This window comes from Rhodnius prolixus, unplaced genomic scaffold (genome assembly GCF_049639745.1).
Source record: "Rhodnius prolixus isolate KJV_2025 unplaced genomic scaffold, Rpr scaffold_11, whole genome shotgun sequence".
Classification (NCBI taxonomy): Eukaryota; Metazoa; Arthropoda; class Insecta; order Hemiptera; family Reduviidae; genus Rhodnius; species Rhodnius prolixus.
The window spans coordinates 16,402,549-16,425,782 of NW_027411625.1; the positions used below are offsets into that span (position 1 = coordinate 16,402,549).

Here is a 23,234-nt window from a genome sequence, read left to right on the forward strand (position 1 = left end):
TTAGCCTCCAGTTTATAATACATTTACACCCAAGATCAATGGTGATAAGCAATTATGATGTTGGGACTAGTTTCACTGATAGGAAGCTGCTGCTTATATATTTTACCAATCGATCTAGCTTCTGTGGGTAGCGGCTATTCTTCTCTTAATATCAGCAGATGTGCCGTTAGGTACTGAGATTCGAGATACATAAATTCTTTCTTTTAGAAGCTGCAAGAACCTACGTAGACATTCTAGGCTGCCGAAGCATATATTTTTTCTTCGGTTAATTGATTGCTCCATCTTTGCTACCGTTAAGACATTTATTGAATTTATTAAATCTCAGTATTTTACTTACGTGAGGCCTCAACAAATTTATCATACCACTGTACTGGTATTATAGGATCAGGTAATTCTCTCAAGAATTTTTGTAAAACTGCAGCCACACATAGTAAGTCGTACTGGGTTAAATCAACCTTTGAAAGATCTGAAATTAAACAAATGCATCTAATAATAATTAATGAAAAACACTGCACGACCCTACTTGCTCCGGTAGAAGAAGTCTGGTGAACACATTCTACGTCAAAATAATCTATGAAATACTAGATTATAACAAAAGTCTGAGCGTTTTTCATTTTGCAATGAAAAATAATAATTTGTTTAACCACATATTAAGTTTTTACTCCTCGAAATAAAGATGATCTTTTCTACAACTTTGACACCCGCCTATAAGTCAAAAATGTCTTCCTTCCCCATAACAGCTCCTCACTTTACAGTACTTCAAAGCCTAACTTTAAACATCCTGCTTTCAGCTCATCCATACTTATTACATGAACAATGGGCTATGCAGCGAAAGAGGTGGTTATCAATAGTTGACAGGTCTAGGTAGTGAGCTGATCAGGGAAAAACTTAAATTCTAAGCTTCGATATCGAGGACGCTTGATATGAAGTGTACTATAGCTTGCGTGGTCTTTTTAAGAGTGATCACTTTCTAATTGAGAATAATTAAGCTCAATTTTGAAAATCAGGTGAAAATGAATGATGCACTCTTCATTTCACCAATACACGGTGCATCAAATTTATCTCAAATCTTTCTATTCAAGAAAAAGATAAGTGGTTCTTGGCCTTAACTAAGCCATTTTTTTTTTAAATCTGTAATGATCGCAAAAAAATTAATTTGATGAAACAAATTATCATTTAGGTTTTGAAGAGAGTTTTACAGAATGTAAATCAGGTTGTAAGTTGAAGAGGATGCACCTGCATCCAGTGGGAACCATGCATAAAACATGATTTTTTTTTACAGAGAAATTATTACCTCAGTTGTTAATGAACAGGGTTCAATAATTAGGTAGCCAAATTTTATGTAGAACAAATTATTGTATCTAAATAATCGCAGGTTATGAATACCAATTAACATTGTTTCGTCAATTAGTGGTTTGCAAAATTTATTTTATGAGTCAAAATTGCAATTACCATTTTTGTCCTTACCTTCATTAATAGCGTTTCTTAATTTTTCAACTTCGGCTTTTGAAACATTACTTTTGTAAAGCTTATACAAATCTATCTTAGGTGATATTACCGCACAACGTTCGATTTCTTCTGTACATTTTATAACAACTATTGGTGCTGGATCTTCATTAGGGTTAAATTGTATACATAACGCCATTCCAAAAACTAAAAAAAAAAGTAGAGCTATATTTTGAAAGTTAACTACATTTTCTACAAGTGTCAATCGAATGGAGATTATCTCTTCTTCAAGGACTTCATATCTTGGTTTACAATTTGACCTCACACACACCGTATCTATTACCATATAATATTTTATGTACTGAGTGTGGTACATAAGCAGACAGGTCAGAAGACAAACCATTCTTACACATAACATTGTAAAAAATATTATAATTGTCAATATCTAAGGTAATTAATTTTTGTTAACTAATTTTAACATCAACTTAATGTTCATATGTTCCCCAGTCCTGATGATGACCCAGTCCCTAAATCGAAAACTTAGCGAAAATAAAGAATAATGACTGAAATTGGCAACATACTAAATGAATAAGTAAAAAATTGAGAGTTAATTACACCAGAGATGAAAGCTTCAAAAGAAAATGGTATGAAAAAATGTTGACATAATGAGGTACCTTGAATATGAATAAAGTAAAGTATCTATTTATTGTAGATGATTAGATGGTTTAGTTCCACAATGTGAATAACATGGTTTGATTATTAGCCAACATAGGACTTTTTCCTTGATCCCATTTAGCAGTTTTTTCATCCATCTAAAGAAATTGGGGTTCATCAGATTTATGTAAAGAATTTTTAATTTTCAAACTTTACACGAAGTTTACACTCCAACACAAACACGCTCAAAAGAACATCCAACTTCACCGAATGATAACGCGTGAAGAAGGTTATACTATAATTATGTTTAATAATATAGAAAAAGGTTATTAAGGGGAGTTGATGTTGGGGTTCAAAGAGTGCAGAGGTAGGTTTTTCTCTGCCATTATACGTGCTTTTAGAGGGGAAGGTACAGACTGTTTATTGGAACTTCCTATTTTTTAGAATAGTATATTGAAATGCATTAGAGATTAATACAACAAATATCAATTGGTTTGACAGAATTGCGTTTTTTTTTTTGCATGCAGTTTTATTAACTTAAAAGAAGAGCTTACAATATAATTGATACCTAAGGTTATGTTCACTGTACTAAGTTATATTATTTATAATATTGGGTAGAGGGAGAAACATCAACTTAAAATCAATGAATATGATTAAAAAATTAGTCATGTATTTTAATTCTATAAAATAGAACAAGTAATAATAGCAATCAAATTTGAGGTAAAAAAAAAAGAAAATGGTTCGCTCATTTGTATACGAAGAAAATAAGAGATAATATGGGCTAAAAACTGTTAATGGCAAGTAAAATGGGCTTTTAGATTTAAAACTGCCCATATGGTCTCAAAAGAGGTTATCACGACACCTACAAGGTAAGTGGAAGAGATATCAGTAAAAATTGAATATTAAGCTAAAAGTGTAACACGAGATACCTAAGATGTGGTAAAATAACTAGAATTTACTCAAAAGGAATATTTTATTATTCAAGGATTAAAATACAATCCTCGAGTACCTGTGTCAAACAAGGAATTTTGTTTTTTTGTTTTGAATATTCAGGAGGATGTGGCCATATTTAAGGACAGACAAATAGGTAATAGAAAACCTCATTTGCTAATTCTCATTAGCTAAGTTCCTTGTAGAAATAGAAAAAAGTAAATAGAAAATCTTAAATAGTGCTAATAGTTTTAAAAGTTCAACTTTCCATTGACAGATTGGAGCTGTAGTATTTACGAAAATGCTTTAAACAATGTAATTCAAATATTAGAGTGGAACAAAAATCTGACTGTTAATAACGATAAATATTTGTGGTTAGAAGAGAGAGGACTTATTCTGGGCAGAGAAAATGAAGTGGAAAAGTATAGAAAAATCACAAATCACGATTTCTCTGATAATATTCAAACATTAACTGAAAGTATAAATAAACGCAGGGAATATGAAGAATGATGTACAATATATATCATGAACAAAATTCTAAAGTGAATACATATGTTAAGTCACATAAACATAGCTACCTTGTGAAGTGCGTTGACCGTTATGAGTTGTCCTTAAATATTTATCACATTTTTCACATCTTTCTAAATCTACACCAGGCATACGTGGATGTTCTACAGACTTATTGCATACTTCACTTGTTCTATCTGGTTTTTTATTTTCTAATGCATTCAGTTCATCAATGTAGGTAAGTATTGCTTTCTGATGGAATTCATCTTTCACTCCCATGACCTGGTATCAGAAAAGGAGAAAAGAATAATTATTTTTGTACATTTTAGACATCCTTTGATTCAAGCGTTCCGAGAAGTGCCTTTAGCAAGATGTGTAAGTATCTTAAATAAGTAAAGTTAAAAACAATGCCAGGAAATACAATGCAAAATTTTTAACGTAAATAGTAGACCGCATATTTTACAAATCTAAAATAATTTGTGTAGTAGGAACAAATCGTAAATTAATATCTTAAAAACCAACATAATGGCTTTATAAAAAAGAAAAATATATGATGCGACATGAATACTCAATTTAAATACAAAAATATCTGTATACCAAATTGAGTTGTTAGCTATAGAACGAAAATAGTATAAATATTATTTGTCTTCAATCTGTCTGTTCAATTTGTCACATCTGTCTTACTTATGTCTTCAACCTTACTCTCCATAATGACTTCGAAATTTCTCTTTTCCCGATATGGTTGCTATTAAATAAGATATCCCAGCCCCGCTTTTCCGACCTTGCAATCCCCTGATAACCTCATTATCATCTACTACTCCGCCTACTGAAAATTCCTAAGAAATATTCTTCAATTTTGTGTAACATGTGTGTATCTAAAATCTCTGAGAACATTTTTACTTGTACATCACACTGTAATTAATTAAACTAAGGATAAAAAACGAAAAAGATTTCTTCATTGTGTTCATAAAACTCTCAAAAACAGCCACTAAAAAACTGACCTCATGTACTTTGGGATATTTCTACTAAAAGATGAATTAAGCATAATTCGAAAAGATTAAAAAAGAGGAAACTAAACAGTTTTCGTTTAAAGTTTAGATAGAATTCAACATGTTGTGCGATTAGCTATACAACACCATACAAAAATTCCTAAAAGCTCTCTCTCACTCTATATTTACAGGGTTTTCCAAGGTATATGGATAACAACTTTTTCTTGGAAACTAAGATAGCTAGAAAAAAAATCTAAAAAATAAGTGTCCCCGTAGTTTTTTTTGTTAGAAATCCAAATTTAATTTGTAAATTTGTTTCGGTGTTTCCAGAAGCGAGATACAGGCACCAACTTCATTTTTTCAAATGGGGAGGTGTGGTTTTTATTTAAGAAATAGATTCCTCTATTTTTAGTAAGAAAAATTTAATTGAATAGTTTTTTTCTGTTAGCGATATTTTACAAGTTATGAATGAAAACATGATTCTTAAAAGAAATTTCAAAATGATATTACAACGGTTTTTTGAATTAATAAGAAGAAAAGTACTATTTTATTATAAATTTTACTCCTCATTAATATTACAGATCATGTTCGAACTGGCCTACCATTAGAGATACATAGACATGCTCTTTCCTGCCAATTGTCCCTAACTGCCAAAGAAATAGATTCGGCTTTAACCGAGTTACAGGCATCTATTATTCTCTGCTTTAGTTCATCAACGGATGCTATCCCGGCTTGATTCTGATACACCTAGATTTAGTAATGCTTTTAGATAAGTAGAAATAAGAAAAGAAAAAAAAAGTTATGAATAATTACCTTGTTTTTCAGGTATCCCCAAAGAAAATAGTCCATAGGTGTCAAATCCGGTGAACGAGGTGGCCACTGAATCGTCCCCCGTGTCGATATAACATGCCCATCAAATTGCCTATCGAGATATCTCTTTACATGCCTTGCACTATGAGCAGGGCAGCCGTCATGCTGGTACCACATCTTTCGTCTTCGCTCAACAGGTATATTCTCCAAGTGTAGAGGAAGAATGTCGGTGAGGAATTGAAGATAAAAATTTCCTTTCATATTCCCTTCATAAAAGTTGGTCCTATAAGTTGATTCCCAACAAGACTACACCATTCCAAGGACAGTCTGATGACGGGTTTCGTATGTGACTCGAGGATTTTCTTCGGCCCATACTCTGAAATTCCATCGGCTTAAAATGCCGTTATTGGTGAATTTAGATTCATCCGTCCAAAGAATATTTATGAAAAATTCTGGATCTTCTGACAATTGCACATCGATCATTGTAATAAATTCTATACGGCGTTCATGATCTGTAGGGCGCAATCCTTGCATGATATGGGCCCTATAAGGTCGTAAGTCGTAGCTTTTTATAATCCTCCAAACAGTACTTTTAGAGATTCTTAACGCGTGACTGATTCTACGTACGGATGAAGAAGGGTTTTCTCGGATCCAGAGAAGTACATCAAGTTCATTGTCAACCGAACGGACAGGTCTTGGAAAATTCCGGTTTTTTAACTTTGGCACAACAGATCCAGTTTCCCGAAAAGTATATGCTACACGTAAAATTGTGCGGTAATATGGGTGTCTTTCGCGGTCGGGGAACCTCTCTGCATACAACTGAGCATCTCTCAAAGCAACTCTCCCACATTCTAAAAAAACATCATGCATATCACGACGTTCAAAAGGTTGGAACACTATTCTTGGCATGTTGACAGTAGCAATAACTGGATCATTAGTGTAGGTACACGTTAAATAAGTAAATGTAAACTAAACATTTATTACTAATCGTTCAAAGTGCAAAATATTGGATTTCTTATAAGAATCATGTTTTCATTCATAACTTGTAAAATATCGCTAACAGAAAAAAACTGTTCAAGTAAATTTTTCTAACTAAAAAAGAGGAATCTATTTCTTACATAAAAAAATCACACCTCCCCATTTGAAAAAATGAAGTTGGTGCCTGTATCTCGCTTCTGGAAGCACCGAAACAAATTTACAAATTAAATTTGTATTTCTAACAAACACGTATTTTTTTTAGTTTTTGTCTAGCTATCTTAGTTTCCGAGAAAAAGACGTTATCCATATACCTTGGGACACCCTGTATATAATATATATATGTGGAACTTTAGAAATTGTAAGTTGACTATAAAGCAGCGCCTAATTACTTTACTTTATAGTTATTGCAGAATTAATTAAAGTTCTCAGTACAGTACATATATTACATATAATTTTAAAAAAATCAATTTTATATAACTTTTTATCATTTTTCCTCCATTTTCAAAATAAGCCCATGGCGTTTAGTTATAGGAAGCATCTTTCTGCCAGCTGGTTGATACCTTGCAGATACCATTCCCCAAGTTTGATTTCAACTTCGATAAAGTTGCTCTTCTCCCCCACTCCAAAAAAAGTCATACTGGGAAACAAATGGGTAGCATTTGGTTAAGTATGGATTGTAGGCTGGGTGGAAAAAAGTACCAGTGAAAGTTAGCAAAACAGGTTTGCGATTGACTGAAGCTGAATAACGCTAGGGCATTTTTAAGACCATTTTCCAAATAAATGGCAAATAAAGGACGGTCTAGGCCTTGGATTTTATTCAATAGTTTATATGAAAATTTATAATAATATATGTTTGCTAGTCGCCCCCGTCCCCGATATATATGTATATAAATATGGATATGTGAATAAATTAAGGGATGCCAGGTCTGAGCTGTAAGTTGGTCCAGGAAGAAGCACAAAATTAAATCCTTCCAACATGAGCGCGTTTGACGTGACGTGTGACACCATGCGGTGCCTTTATGAACGAAACCAAGAGGGTAATTTTCCAGCCAAGACGGACTCTACGCGTGTTATGAATATGAGAAAGAAAAAAAAAGTTTGGGGGAAATAACACACGACTTTTGTTAAAACTCTTGTTTTTTATGGCGTAGACGTGAAATAGTCACTTGCTACTATAAAAATGTTAAATGTTCCGATAAAAACATGTGACTTCATAAATAACCAATATTTCCTGGTGTCTACCACTTTAACTTCTATCCCCCATTATAAAATAAATAAAAACGTAATACTTACTTTTTTATGATATATATCTTGAATTGTAGATTCTTTACGATATTTACATTTAATAAATCTACTAAACATAATTTAAAAATTAAAGACTACTTTAAAGATAACATAGAATACCACAGAAATTGTCTAATAAAAACGACTTAACTATTTTGTTTATACGAAAAAGCGCCAAAAAAAAGTTACTACTATTAACCTTTAAAAAAATCAGGTTAGAAAGCAAAAAACAAAAAAGTGAACAAGATGATCATGTTTAATTAGGTTATATCAAAAATCAATATTAAAAATTTTTTAGAAACATGTTAGAATATTCAAGTGTAAAAATCAAAACACAATAATAATAATGGCTAAAGAATACCATCACGGGTTACTTTCCGCACTGCCCCTTAAAATAAAATTTTTAGAAGTTTTTCGTACGGAATTAATAAGTTATGCATTCACCTTGTTCTGCCCCGTAAGATGAAGTGGACTAGCCACTTTTTCAGGGACTTTAATGTTCCAGTTTGACACTTACACGGACTCCTCTATCACAGCTAAGCCAGGCCTGCGGAGTTAGTTCAAGTGTCAAATGCTTGGGTTTAGCGGCCCTACAGGCCAACTGCATCCAACTCATCATCACACACACACTCACTCACACGTAAACTTACTCACTCCTCAAATCTATATACAAATCTGACATTTAAGTGAGGGAAGCACACTCATCTTTTAGGCCACAATGCTTTTGGCTTTATAGCCACTCCTAAACAAATAATCTTACCTAATACATACTATTGCAAACGCACATCGTATTTTCGTTGAGTATCACTTGGTGATACAATAGGTTCAAACCTTGCCTTAACCTTTGGAAAATGAAAATAGAAGTACATGATATGTATAGAATTGTCAAAGTAAAGTTTCAATAAGTAGCAAACAAGATTTTTAGCAAATGAACAGTAGACGTCGCAGCCAGTCCTAACTATTATTACTGCGCATAGCATCCTTTCTTTGATGAGACGGTATAAAACAGCCAAATGGTAGCATTGGTCCAATTTATATATTTTATCAAGTTAGTCACGTGAAATTAGCAAAAACTCAAAAACGCCTTGCTCAGAATTAATGGGTAGAGAAGTTGCGTGTGGTGGGCTCCTTAGTTTCGTTTTGAGGTCTTGGAGCTGAATGGTTGCCTTCACAAGAAATCAAAGAAGTAGAAATATTATGGGAGTATTTAAAAAGAACAAGAAAGCGCAAAAAGTTTATGATGGAAAATAACCGTTTTCCGATTTACAAAAAAATCAATTTTTTATAACTTTTATAATTTTTCCCCTATTTTCAAAATATAGCCCATGGGGCCATCAATGCCATGGCGTTTAGTTATAGGAAGCATCTTTCTGCCAGCTGTTGGATACCTTGCAGATTCCCCGAGTTTGATTTCAACTTCGATAAAGTTGCTCTTCTCCCCCCTCCAAAAAAAATGGGTAGCATTTAGCTAAGTGTGGATTGTAGGTTGGGTGAAAAAAAGTACCATTGCAAGTCTGCAAACAGGATTGCGATTGACTAAAGCTGAATAACGCTAGGGCATTTTTAAAACCATTTTCCAAATACCTGGCAAATAAAGGACGGTCTAGTTATATGAAAATTTATAATAAAATATGTTTGCTAGTCGTTCCCGTGCCCGATACCTAGTATGGTAACTGGACGTAAAGCCTGAATAAATAGGGATTATTATACTTTACTGTCATGATTCATCAAAAAAAAGGCTCCACAGTAGAATTGTGTAGACTTTCTCTGAAGGAGAAGTAATATGAGTAAAAACATTCTACAGTGGCTAAAAAAATATTATAGGGTGTTAGTAGAATTAGGTGAATTTTTCTCAGCTACCAAAACGGGCAGTTTTCGTTATAGGCCCTATTGAACTTGATTACGCACACTTTATACATTTTAAAGATTCAACAAGTTGCTAGAACTTCGTGTGTGAAGAAAACCAGACAAAATTGCGGTTTAACCGAACTTTTTTGTATCTTGTTTTTCAGACAGTAAGGGGAAGGTTTGTGACCTGTCAAAATTTTTAAATCGTATTTTGGCAGGATAAACATGCTTTGAGGTCCTTGAACAAGAAAAAAAAGTCATCTCGCTCATGAAGTGTTTGTGTGTTTAAAGTAACCCTATTTTTCTGACGGACTTCATGTCCGGATTTTTTTTAAATTGCTGGGCCATTCAACGACCTAAATGCCTATCACGTTTATTAGAATCTTATTCCCGGGAGTACTGGTTTTAGGAAAACAGCAACTGTTTCCTTTTAAATTGCTCCTTCAGAATAATTGCTATTTCACTTCCTATCATAATCAAAGGACAAATAGAATGCCTAGTTTGAGATTAAAGCTTCATACTGAGTTTCTTGAAATTTTCCTGCGAAAGGGCAGCATTAAATTCCTTAAAAATGGTGATACAATTGCAACATGTATATCTATTTTATTTTTTTCATTTCTAAAGAAAATGTGATGTTCACAAAAGATTTTGTCATACAGGTCTTACGACAGCTGAGTTCACCCTTATCTCAAGAAAGATAACAATAAGTTCAAATTCTACAGTTTTAGGGATATTTTTGAAAACCTTCAGTTCAGTAGTTTTTTTTAAATAGCTTTACAAGCTCCTTCCAAATTAACAATTTTAGTATTAAATAAAACAAATGATTTGTACATGCAAAGCCGTTTAAAGTAATTATTGATAACGTTATTTTCTTCTTTTTTAAACATCATTGTACAATTTAAATTAGATTAGTGAACTTAAAACTATGTTCATTTTTAAAAAGAGAATAAATTTATTCTTAGGTTGTTACACATACACTTTATCCTGACGCTAGCTCGCTTCTGGCCGACAAACGGAATGTTTTTGTATTGAATTTTCTTCGAGAGTAAAGTTATGAAAAATATTTTCTAATGTGTTTATGAAATTTATTTTAGTTTAAAATAAACAAGTATTTGTAGCATAACTATAATGTTGCAGGTCAGACGTTCCAGTCGATGGATATTTGTGGATGTCTAATACCAGACTTAAGACCACGTTACTAGAAATTAACGATACATGGGTTTTCACCATACCCCAAGAGGCTTCTTAACTCAGAAAAGTTTAATTACAACTTACTATATATCAGGTAACTCTTTCAAAAATTAGTACAGTAACTTAAATACTTATTCAAAACTTTTAATTGTTCATGAATTTTATTAATAGGTTAACTTTTTTAAAAGAAAAAGTAACCCTAAAAAATAATTATGATTTTTGTTCCTTACTTTTTATCTAATGCGGTTCAATTATATTTTTTACAAATTTTTTTGGGTTTAATATCTGAAAATGTTCCCAGTACAAGAAGAGGGGAAAAGAGTGGTTATTTTGCTACACATATAACACGTATTAAGGGGTTAACAAAAAAGTATGTTTACCATCTTGTAAAATCATGGAACACAACTTGCAAAGTCAGGTAACTATTCCAAAAAATACTAAAACACCCAAATACTTAAGTTATAAATTCGTTGAAAATATAAACTTGTATATTGTCTTCTTGGAGAATGAAAGAAACTTCTGCCAGCTCCAACAAATTTTTTTATATTACTTTTTTGATTTAGTCGAATTTTAAGAAATACGTTTTTAACAACCTTGTTTATTAGGTTTTCTTCTCTTCTAAAAATATTTTGGGTATATAAATTTTCTAAAATACTAAAAAGTATATTACGTATTAAGTACAATGTGAGAACATGTACACAACTACAAGTTGGATAATTTTTAAAACAGTTTTTATTTTTACCAATTTATGATAAAAATCCGCCCAAAACCTCCACAAAGAAGCTATTTACTTAAAAAAAAAAATAAAAGTAAAAATTCTTTCAACGTTTCAAAAATTCAATTTCTACATGACTGAACATTATCAAGTATGAAACATTTCTGTATAATGCATACAGAAATTAAGTCAAGAATAAAATTTAACTTTTTTGCAGACAAGTTTCAATTTTATTGGTTTTATAAAGTTTTTTGTTCTATAATGAACATCCCCAGATTGAACCTAAATTCACTGCTCTTTTGAATGTTCCCCAGGAAAAAAAAACATTTCAGCGAACCTGTGGGCAAGACCAGAAAAAAACTGACTTTACGCTAACCTTCCGGTAATTTTATTTATTTAAATATGTTCAATCGTATGGTGTGCTATTATACACTGCAATATGTTCAGTATGTCTTGATCACCATAACGATTTGGTTTAACCCTACATTGGTAGCAACACGTAGTATCTTAATTAGGATCTTACAATGCATTCTTAGGATTTAAGAGATAGTACCTTGGAAACAGTAACGCTAGTTTCTAAAAAATATTCTGAATGCCGTCATTTTAATCTAATAATTCTTCAAAAGATCTTTAGCGCTCCAAATTTGGAGAAACTTAATCTGGAAAAAAGAATTGGTACTTTGTTTTCCTTTAAAATATAATTTAGAACAGAATTTTTATATTTATTTTTTATTATTATTATTTTTTAAAATTATTCTTGATTACAAACCAACTTTTGTTACGGTTTTTGTATTTTTTATTATTGATTAAAGAATTATTTTGCAAATGCAATCATTGTAACTTATGTGCTTGAAAAGGTTTAACCGACAGATCTAATACCTAATAAATAAATTATGCTATCGCATCATTATTTTGATTTTATTTTACTTATAAGAGAGCTATTTAAAGTAGTAACATAATAAGTTATCTTTAAAAATCAGATTATTTCGAAGAAAAACAGTGAAAGGTTTGTTTGAAATGCTGCCTTGAAAACTAATATAATCAATTCAACTGATTCGCGGTTCATGTAAAAGTTATTATTAAAATTATTATTATTTGTTGACTATTCGATCCTTTATGAACACAGACATGTTTTTCCCCAAGCTTTCGGGCTTGCTTAGAACACTCAAGGGCATCTACAATAAATTATCTTTCATACAAATTTGTTATTAAATTAGATACATATTCTTAAATTTTTCAACTTCTTTATACTTTTTCTGCTACTTTAGATCTTTCAGAACTTATTCTATTTGTAGCTGCCAGAAGGCCACTCTACTGTACTTTTACCTTTCTAAAGCCACTTAACTTGTTCGTCCCAGTTTTGTTTTTTCGGTCGTGGTGTCTCCGGCCTTCCATTCTGACTCATAGGTTACTTAGAAAACACCCTCCATTTTGGCAACATGTCCAAATCACCAAAGTTGTTTTTTCTAATAGAACGTTTCTTTTTCTCCACCTTTCTTTAGAAGCACATTTCCTTGCTTGAAATTGACTTCTCAAACTTGTTTGAGCACCAGTGTCCAAGACTCACTACAGTAAGTCAGTGTTGGCACACTTACAGGTCTGTTTCCACTGGGTGAGTTGTCCTTCAGGGCACAGTAATTGCTAAGAAACCCCTGAGATTCGAATAAACAGACATATCTGTCTACAGGCGGATCGGAGGCTTCGGGTTAATAACCCTATTTTATTAAAATTCTATTATTAAAAAAAAAAAAAAATTACTGGCGTCATTAATTATAAAGTTAATAATAATAATAAGCGGGATGGGATTAGATTTGTGCTTAGCGTATACTGGATTCCAACGCGGAGATCTCGGGTTCAAATCTAGCTGCTGGCCCTTAGATTTTTTTCTTCCTAGGAGCTTCTTACTGATCACTGTCCGGTGATGGACAGAATAGTCTGCAACGAGAGAACACAGTCCGGAGGCCAGCAGTGCACTAAATAGCTCCGAAGGCCAATAACCCCAGATGTTCACGTGCCTCAAATTTAAATAAATAAATAATCGGCCCTACGGCTCATTATTGATCCTTGGCCTCCTTAACCCGCTTCCCCCAGTCAATTATAAATTTACCTTTGTATTGGGTTTTTTGTCCTTTTTCCCAAAATATAAAAAGAAAAATTTTTAAGCATGAAGAAGTTTAACTTATTTTTGTCAGAGGAAAAGAACTGGTTCTGGTACTCCAATGTTTATATAAAGTAAAAACTATTGTATTATTTGGACAATAAAAACATTTTATTATTTATTTATAAATTTACTTAAATACATTTTTTAACTAGGAATTTTCAAGTTCTGAAGATAATGACGCCCCTCGTCTCCTCTTTCAGTAAATGTACCAACCGAACTGTATACCATCGGGGTTGTAAGAGGCTCCTACGGATAAAATGTAAGGACCGGGCAGTTGGGACTCTAACCAAGAATGGGAATCCAGTTTACTAAATCACAGAGCTAATTCTTTTCCTTACTTACATCATAACTATTTTTCTTGCATATCGTTGGTATTTGTATAGTAATACTGATCGCGATAATATCAAAAGATCAACAACTATAATATGTAGGTAAATTTTATGGTTAACTTCATATGGAATGTTACTTTAAAAACTTTATATGGTAGATTTTTATTGTTTCTGGAGGGTTATTCAGGGAATTTTTTTTTTTTACTTTTCCGATGTTTCGATTGTTTATTCAATCATCTTCAGGGACACAAACAAACATGAGTACATAATGCATTTATATTTAAAAAATAGTTAAAGACGATGCATTGAGAATAGTCTAGACAAGACTGATTGCTTGGTGAATATAAAATCAGGCGTAAACACTCATCTGACTGTATCTTACTGCATTATTAGACAATTAATGTCAAAATTTCTCTTAAAGTTAAGTTCCTTCAAACAAACACGGCCTGCCAAGTGTAAAATTGGAATATGTTACACTGTTATTTGGGTCATTTGCTTCCGTTATCACTTGAAATCCCAGATTTTCAACTCTTAGATTCTTCCTAGGCCCAGAAGTCAGAAAATCACTTTTTCTAAACAAATCTGTTTACATTGTTTGCAATAAAAATAATAGGCATTCCTGATAGATAATTATATAGTATAAAAGTTTCAAGGAAGTCGATAAAGCCATTCCCTAAAAAAACGACTCCAATAAAAAAATTTAAAAAAAATGCGAAAAAGTTGCTCCTCTGTGCAACTGATTTTCTTTAACATGGAATGTATTTTAATTTATAAAATTTAGATAGGAAGTGAAATAGTAAATTTTTGTAGAAGGAGCACTTTAGATGGAGAGATTTACATAGCATTTACATTTTCTCTAAAGCGTCAAAACTAATTCCTCGGAAAAAGCTAAAATTAAAAGCGATAACCATCAAAGTGGGTTATTGGTATTCAAACTAATACTGATTCGAAATGTTCTTTTTCAAATTGTTGATCCAATCATGTTTTCATAAAAAACTGAACTTACTAAAATTTACTCTTTTTGGGTTATGATTACTAAAAAAGGAGATAAACAAGACTAATTCCTAAAAACTTCTTTTTCACTCATAGAAATTTATATTTCCAGTGAAAACTCACTAGTGAAAATATCATGATTACTATAATATTTTTCACTAAAAGTGAGTAAGAAGTAAGAAACGGGGCCTGTGCTGTAAATTTGATCAAGCAAAGGTGTAATTTTTAAAATAAATTTATGTTACCTGGAGTATATCTCTATCCAAGTGAATTAAATCGATGCCTCGAATATTTTTCGTCTTAAATATACTAACATATCTGTACAGGTTGAGACTAGTGAGAAAATCGACCACATTTGCTGTCGTCCACTGAGAAATGGGCTGCAAAATACAAAACAAAGGATAGTGAATTAGAATATAAGCAATTAATGATTATTACAAACTTCAAATTTGCATACTCATGGTACATATTTAGGTATAGCAATTTTATCTGTTTTTACAGAAAAAATTGATTTTGATGGGTTTCTGGGGGAGGTGTAAAGATAGTATAGTCTTAAGGTCACACACCACTCTGAAGTGTCTTTTAAGAACAATGTATGATTCTTTCATTTACATTTAATTAATTTGGAATAAATGAGTTGCTAAATTTTTTTTTACAAAAATCCCTTAAAAGAAAGCGCGAATTACGTTTCTTTCTCTAATTGTAAGGAAAGTATTACGGTAGTGTCACATTTTCAGTAACGAGTGAAATCACCTAAGTTCCTAAAAAGTGTTTTTTTTTTTAAATAGTCTGTTAATACTTTTAGATATGTTCGTAGGTACGACGTGTAGTTTAAACTATCTCAAAAATGAAAATAAAGAAATTCTGAGAGGGATGAGGGCAACTATAGTTTTTACAAACTAAATATCAGCTTCAATTGAAAAATTTGGAGATTCCGATTATAAGCTAGAGCTTGAATATGTTTTGGTTGTTTACACCTGACTTTTTTTTAAACCACTCCAACTGATTTCTTGAAATTTTGTAAAGTAGCCATATCGTTTTTCCATAAAGTACTTAGGAGGTTCTGGAGAAGATAGCAATTCAGACTTCACTCTTTATAGCCCAATATGGTGTATAGACCACTGACCGAAACTGTGAACCTCTTGAAAAAAATTTTTTTTTTGTTAATCCCAATTAGAGGAAGAATTATGATTGAGTCAATGATTTGAAATTGAGTTTCCACTGGGTAAACATTGTTGAGGTCCCCTAAACCGGATGTGTGTATGATTGAACAGAACGTTTAAAAAAACCAAAAATCTTAAAACGCACAAACTTAGTATTCCGTTTTGACATTGTTGCTTCTGCACTGAGGTTTTGGTCCAATTCAGTCAATCGAATGTGCGACTTAACATAAGCGGTTCTCAAGTTTTCTTGAAAATGTCTACAATGAATTCCCGTGAGTACAGATAAAAGCCCATCATTTAAAAGCATTTAAATGAACTATTTCCCAGGATTTTTTTTGGTGGTCTCAGGAAAAAGACGAGTTGTTAAGCAAAGCTTCTAATGTGCTCCTTCAGAAAAATTTACTGTCCTTCTAGCTATTAAAAGATAGAAATTCCAAATAGATTTTTTAGTTTTCTAGAACGTCAAAAATGGCAGCAACAATTTTCTTTTAACTTCTGCCACTAAATATATCCTACCGGTGGTGCCTCACTTTTCTTTAAATTTCTTTGGTATAAAAAGTTACTAAGTGGGTCATAGACTCTTCAGGAATCTGTCTATCGGAAGTAACAGGAGAGATTACTTTGCAGCTAGACTAAAGTTCAACAACATGACCCTTTCTTTACTCTTATAAATTTGCAAACGTCCATATTTATTTAATGAAAACGTTATTTTTAAATATTACTATTATTATTATTATTTGTAATTGTAGCAATAGAAGAGAAAGTCGAGTGGTTCAGACCAGATTTTGTTCATTAGTTTTGTTTTTTTACACTTCTACTTTGATACAAGACCTAACGTTTTTATTTGAAATTCTTATCAAGAAAACTGCTATAAAGGAGGGTTCTAGAAAAATTGGAATTTTTATTTTCTTGTTTAATAAGTTAGATACTTAAGAATTTTTTGTTGTTGTATTTGTAATAAATTTAAAATATGGGAATGAGCGAACTATCCAAATAGGCGCCCTATGCAAAACAACCTCCTTGCCTTTGCTTCAAGGTTAGTCATTTAAAATTTATGCAAGCAAATTTCTAGACCGAGTTTACTGTTTGGAATTTATTTCATTTGCAGAAGAATTTCAGGATCATTTCATTTTCTTAGCCCTAATAATGGAATGATAATAGCTTTAATGATGGTCCCTGTGTTAGGAAAAAATCCATGTGAAATACTCAAATAATGACTTGTTTCTTCTCGTATTTTAGCTTGCTGCTCAAAATAGAAACATTATTTTCTCTAGTTTGAATTTGTTTATGAGCTAATAATTCCACGCTATATCCAAGCAACAACAAAACGGTCAAAAGGCAGCTAATAATGAATGAAATTCTGAAGTTCCACCACAAAGATACTGGGCCGTGTGAAGTAATATCAGCGTTCGGGGCTAACTAATAATTTGGCGCTCCTACTGGGTTCTCTCAAAATTATTCTTAATTCATAATTAAAATAATACATTAAATAACAGTTACATACAGTGATGGATAATGTTAAAACAAGCGAGATACTGGTCTCTTACTGGTAAGCAGGGCTGGAAAATTTAACATGTAACTGGTCTGTGTACCAGGTGTGCTTTTTATTAGTTTCTGAAAAAAATGTAGTGAGGTTCGCGTTAGATAATATGGAGAGAGAGTGACATGATTGTATATCGTTTTAGGGAGAGACTAGATTAAGAGCGGAAGACGCGGAATAATGGGCAGAATCAGGCGAGTTTCAGGTGAGCAATAAATGCTAAGATTTTGTATCGGTTTACCAAATTTCACTTTTTTTCCCATGTTACAAATGAAATGAAGGGAACATAAAGTAGACTGCTTTATTTTCACTGAACAGTTGCTGTACTCAACTACTAAGTTATTTGATTTCGCGTAAACTTTTTTGTTAATTTTAAAAATCCTTTGATAAATTAATGGAGGTTAAATTCAACAATTTGTAATTGAAATAAACCTTTTCTTTACAACAGAGAGCAAAGACTGGCATTATATTCGGGCCTCTTAGAATAAATTTTTATACGTTGTCTGTACTCGTTTGAATATTGAATAAATTAATATTTATATTCGTTCACTCGGTCGCTCTAACTGCAAGTAATATTTCCTCTGAATAACTTTCTATCCCCATATTGGATCAGCTTAAACCACTTTTTCTTTCTGTTAATGATTTTCTGAACCAGCTTAAAAACCCATTCCATACTATTTATATACTATTTTTCTGTGCTATACATTCATAAATATGTTCGTTGTTTAATAGCTTTTTTTTAACATATTATGTCATTGACGACCGGAGCCTTTTCAATGTACTTCTGGTTTTCGTACAGTATTCTCTCATAACAGATAACACTGTCCATCACCGGACTGTAAGCTTTAAGAAGCTTTTAGGAATTGACAATCTAAGGGTCGGTAGCTGGATTCGAACCAGGATTTTCCGCGTGGGAATTCAGTACGCAAACCACTGATCAAATCTCTTCCGCTTTAATAGCGTGTGTTGGTGTAGTGACTATGAAGCGCGGATTTTTAAGTGAAAGGTCCCTTGTTTGAAACCCGCATACAGCTGCTTTTAATTTGTTAGAAAACATTTTTAATAGTAAATATACGCCCCTGCTCCCGTCCAAGACATCTAATTAGTAGTTTGACGTTAAGAACATACACCTCAACCTCTTCTTTTGCTCTCCCCCTGAGCCTGATACGGGTCTTATTCTGTAACCAACTGTCTTCCCTTAGATTATTATCGTACCTGGGCTATGCTTTATAATTATTTTACTTTTAGTCCAAATTTATTTGTGTATTTGGAGGTTAACATAACCTTACAATATTCAATTACTTTGCCAATGTCCCAACCTTGCACGTTTCTTTTCGGAGATTTATACGGGAATAATTTAATTAAATATTTACACAGTGTTTCGTTATTTTTCATGTAGTAAGGGCTACTACCAAAAGCAAAGAATCGGTAACTTTTGCCTCTTTTTAAAGGCACAACCGCTTGAGAACACTCACTGTAACATTTAGAAAATGTCATAGTTATATTTTCATCCAAGGAAAGAATAAACAAAGAGGTAAACTTGTAGAACATGATTTGAAAATCTAACTTACACGTGCTTTAAATGGAGATGAATTCCATTTTTGAGGGTTAATTGTTCTATTTCTTTTCTTCCTATTCTCCCAAAAGCTCAAGTTTTAAGCGCTGAACGAGGTATATCCGTGTCGTACAAGTCTCATTCAAATTAAAAATACATCATTGAAAGTATCTAAAATCAAAGGATTTCTTTAAATTGGATAGCCTGCTTTAATTGGAGAGTAAGCACGAAGGAAAAATCTGGTAGTTAATTTTAAACTACTGAAAGCAGCTGCTAGTCAAGTTGAATTTTATTCTAGTGTTTTTAGGATTCTAGCCTGCAACATGTCTTCTACTAAATGTGGAGCTACAGCCTAAAAGGGCTCTGATGTCTTCCAGCAAGAACTACTTAGGTGGAGACACGTACTAACTGGAGTCATAGTTTAAAAACACTACTCAATGCAGCAGCTATTAGTTTATATTAGTCAAGTTGAGCCCCCTAATCAAAAAACATTTCAAACTACAGAATAGAATAGAATTTCTTCTACTGAACCAACTGGTACCTCTCTGAGCAGTTTAAGCACACTTCTCTGTTATAATTACGACACATTTCAAACTTTCAAAGTTCATCCTAAGTTGGTGCTGCCAAAGATTTCATTATTCTTTTTTTCTTTTTCTTTTTAACACTAATCTAATTAATAAATAAGATATTTACAGACTTAGAATGAATTTTAAAAATTCAAATTTCATCAGGAATTATAACTGATTATGTGTAGTCTTAATGGAAATTACAAGTCACAGCAGTTGGTCAAAATAAAAATCACTGGGAGATAATAGTATTTATATTGTACAAAATATGATACTTTGTCTTCCAAAATAGTTTGACTTTAATATAGAACAGAGGTCATTCTGTCATGTCTTAGCAGTAGAATACCTCCAAGTGCCTGGGTAGTAACATCTTAATACAACGCAAAAGAATGAATAATAAAAGAGAAAAAAACCTTGTGGAAATGTAATTTTTCCAAAGGCATCATTAAATTTGCTTCAACTCTTATTCTTAAAGAAGTCAAAAAACACTTTTGAGGAGGAGGGGTACTACAAATTTTTTTTTTCTCAAACGGTTGAGGAATTCGGACTGTGATTTTATTGGAATCGCAAATGAGACTGAAGATCCATTTCTGTTAAGTATAGGCCAGTAAGTAATCCTATTACGCACCCTGTATAAATCATCAATATTATTTATAAAATAATATAGGAGTGAGTAAACAAATAGCGTCAAGTTTATTGTCTTTATTGACCTCTTCGGGCTCTACAAAAAAGAAAGCCCCAATAATATTCAATCTTTTAGCTAGGGTAAAGTTTTCTTTAAAAATATATAATTCAAAATCTGATTTATCATCTTATTTGTTCATATTTTTTTAATATGGTTTAGTACATGAAATTTTGGTGAATTTTAAACATAGGAGGTTCTAATACTAACAAAAACCAGAAAATGTGGTGACGTGAAAGGGAAAAAGGGTTTGAATCTGCTCAACTTTGGTTTCAAAAAATTCGGAAAAGAATTGAGTTTCAGTCGAAGACATAGATTCCAGTGATGAAGTGTGGAGATTAATAGTACATCACCCGTAATCTGGGCGGGGATTGTCCTTTTACCAACCGACAACTTCGTAAACATCGGCAATACACAAGTTCAAACGAGTTGGCCTCTTAACACAAAAACGTTTACATCTACTAGAAAATTTGACGGAATGTATTACAAATCAACTGGGTCACATCAATAAATTCAAACAAGAAAAGTTGGTATACTGGTCACTAATCACCTCAACCTAATAGAAAATTTGGTAAATTAAAAAAAAAGAAAAGAGGTGGTGTTATTTTTTTCCAAAGAGGGTCTGCTCTTCAGGGATCTTGGATCCTTAAAATTTTCGCATTCTAACACAAAGAATACTTATACTGACAGCTTGAACATTAACATAATATACATAACGTTTTAAGAAGTAGTTGAATGAAACAACAACTTGGTTTTAGTGCAGCAAGAAAATCTCATTATCACACGCAGTCATTCAGATTAACACATTACAGATGTCTGCATATTAGGTATAAGCAGACTAAATGGAATCACAGTAGGATCTTGTAGATCTCAACAGATTTAGCTTTTGATTACTTAATGTTCCTCCAACTACAAAAATATAGAATAAAATTGTTTCTTAGAACTTAGCAATTCCATTATGAGCAAACCGTTGACTCACTCTATGGCAGCTTTGACTAAGAACAGCGGGCTTTGAATAGTATCGAATTTTTAGAGATAACGCACGAATCCTTCCATACATAAAAAATTGACCAAGAGCATAAAATCCATAGATCTTGGATTTTGGGCTGTTTATCTCACTATGTAAAAACTCCCGAATTGGCACCATCCGTCCCATAAATTATTACAGAGTTCACTTCCTTCGGGCGTTCTATCATTAAGCAGTTCAAAAGGAAATCACAGTCTGAAGTTCAAGAACTCTTGAGATTCTAAGCCAAAGGGACTGGTGCCATTGCATGGAACTCTTTATCACAACCCAAAAACGTTTCTTTTTAATCACCCCAATAAAAATAAATAGTAAACGTGAATAATACTAACTTTGTCACGTAATGTTGAAAACGGTAACAGTTCCTGCTGGGTATTGTTTACTAGATCACCAGTAAACTTTACACAAATTGCTTGTATACAATTTAAACAGTCCGGCTTGCAAAGTGAATCGCACAAGCAACAACATGTAACATGACATGAACACAACAATGTATGAAATGATAAAGTTCTTGCACAACTGCCGGCTAATAATGGTTGTATTGATGCTGCAGCTGAGGTTGTTGATGTATTTTGTTGTGCACCACTAATATGTATTGGTGAATTTGTTAGTATATTTGTTGTTGAAGAACTTGTATTACTGGATGGACAAATTGTACCTGTTGTTGATGACGTTGGTTTTGCTATTATTGGTGAAAATATTGCTGTATTATAATTTGGTAGATTTTCTTTTCGTATTTCTAAATCTAAGTGATAATTATTTGTATCATTTATTGTTGTATTCTGTCCTGTTGTTCCATTAGCTGCTGAAGTTAATAAATTTGTTGTTAACCCATGATATGTGCAAGTTTTTGGCCTAGTTATACCATTAGTAAAACTAAACGATCTCGGACGATTACTTATTGTTGTTTTACAATTATTCATTATATAATTTTCTGAATCAATTTTCATTAAATTTGTTGTATTAATTTCTTGTAAAAATTGTTTATTATCACTGTTGTTATTTATTAACTTATTAATAATACCACTTTCGGCATTTTTCTTTAAATACTTATTACTTGGCAACATGTTCTTTATTAAAGAAAGCTTTTATTTTTTTATTTATTTGTTCTAAGCACTCTGTAAATAAAAAATAATAGCACTTATTTTATTATTATTACTTTTTTAACACACATTTAATTTTTTTACTATCACAAAAAATTTCAGTATTCATTTTCATTTCACTCTGTTTTAATTTTTCACACAACTGTTTCAATCAACACGATTTTTTTTTCTCTCCCCGAAGTAATAACTTTGTTAATTTATTCATTGATTACATATTTTACAGTTTATTTAAGTGTTCTCTCCCACGGTATTTTTAACTAATGGAAAATTTAAAACAATTTGACACTAAACCAGAATAATATGGTGGCATCATTTGTGGCACAAAATTTATTTGTGTTAGACACATTTTTTGCTTGGTTAATTATTTTGGATGGAATTTTGACACATTAAAAACAATTAGGGAAACAATTAAACACTTATTCTTTTTATATAATAATAAAAAATAGATTTAATTTATACATATTTTTTACCGGTCAGCCATTTTTAACTTTACATTGTACATTCAAGAACAAGCACAAATTGAGACGGTAATAGTATATTACTTCAATTTTTTATTTTATAATACAATGTGACCAACTTGTTGTTTGAGATATTAGTATTTCTCATACTATCTGTATTTATTTTATTATATTTCATAGTACTGCCCAATAATTTTAGTTTATTAATAAATTTGTATACTTATGAAATACCAGACTCGGGACTAATCAATTGAGAGGTATGGCCCCCCTCTAAAAGAATATTTTTAAAAGTGACTGTACCCTTGGCC

General features: G+C 32.1%; 2 protein-coding genes across 6 annotated transcripts in view; one reads left to right on the forward strand and one right to left on the reverse strand.

Annotated features, from left to right (window-relative positions):
• Positions 1-23,004, reverse strand: part of Pi3K21B (phosphatidylinositol 3-kinase regulatory subunit alpha) — a 50,215-nt gene extending 27,211 nt beyond the window's left edge. For 2 of the 5 annotated variants that reach the window (XM_074138269.1, XM_074138270.1), the window contains exons 1-5: positions 21,698-23,004; positions 15,081-15,215; positions 3,609-3,819; positions 1,468-1,653; positions 338-466 (exon numbers count right to left, since the gene is read on the reverse strand). In XM_074138269.1, coding sequence (XP_073994370.1) covers positions 338-466; positions 1,468-1,653; positions 3,609-3,819; positions 15,081-15,215; positions 21,698-22,432 — 1,396 coding nt within the window. In that variant the 5' untranslated portion in view covers positions 22,433-23,004. Of the gene's footprint in view, positions 1-337; positions 467-1,467; positions 1,654-3,608; positions 3,820-5,339; positions 5,742-7,607; positions 10,115-15,080; positions 15,216-19,109; positions 19,246-21,697 lie in introns of those variants that run through there. The other 3 variants (XM_074138273.1, XM_074138272.1, XM_074138271.1) reach the window with 3 other exon arrangements.
• Positions 10,588-23,234, forward strand: part of Obsc (Obscurin) — a 226,868-nt gene continuing 214,221 nt past the window's right edge. Inside the window, exons 1-2 of the mRNA XM_074138259.1 lie at positions 10,588-10,731; positions 10,939-11,055. The gene's annotated coding sequence lies outside the window, so the exon portion shown is untranslated. The remainder of the gene's footprint in view (positions 10,732-10,938; positions 11,056-23,234) is intronic.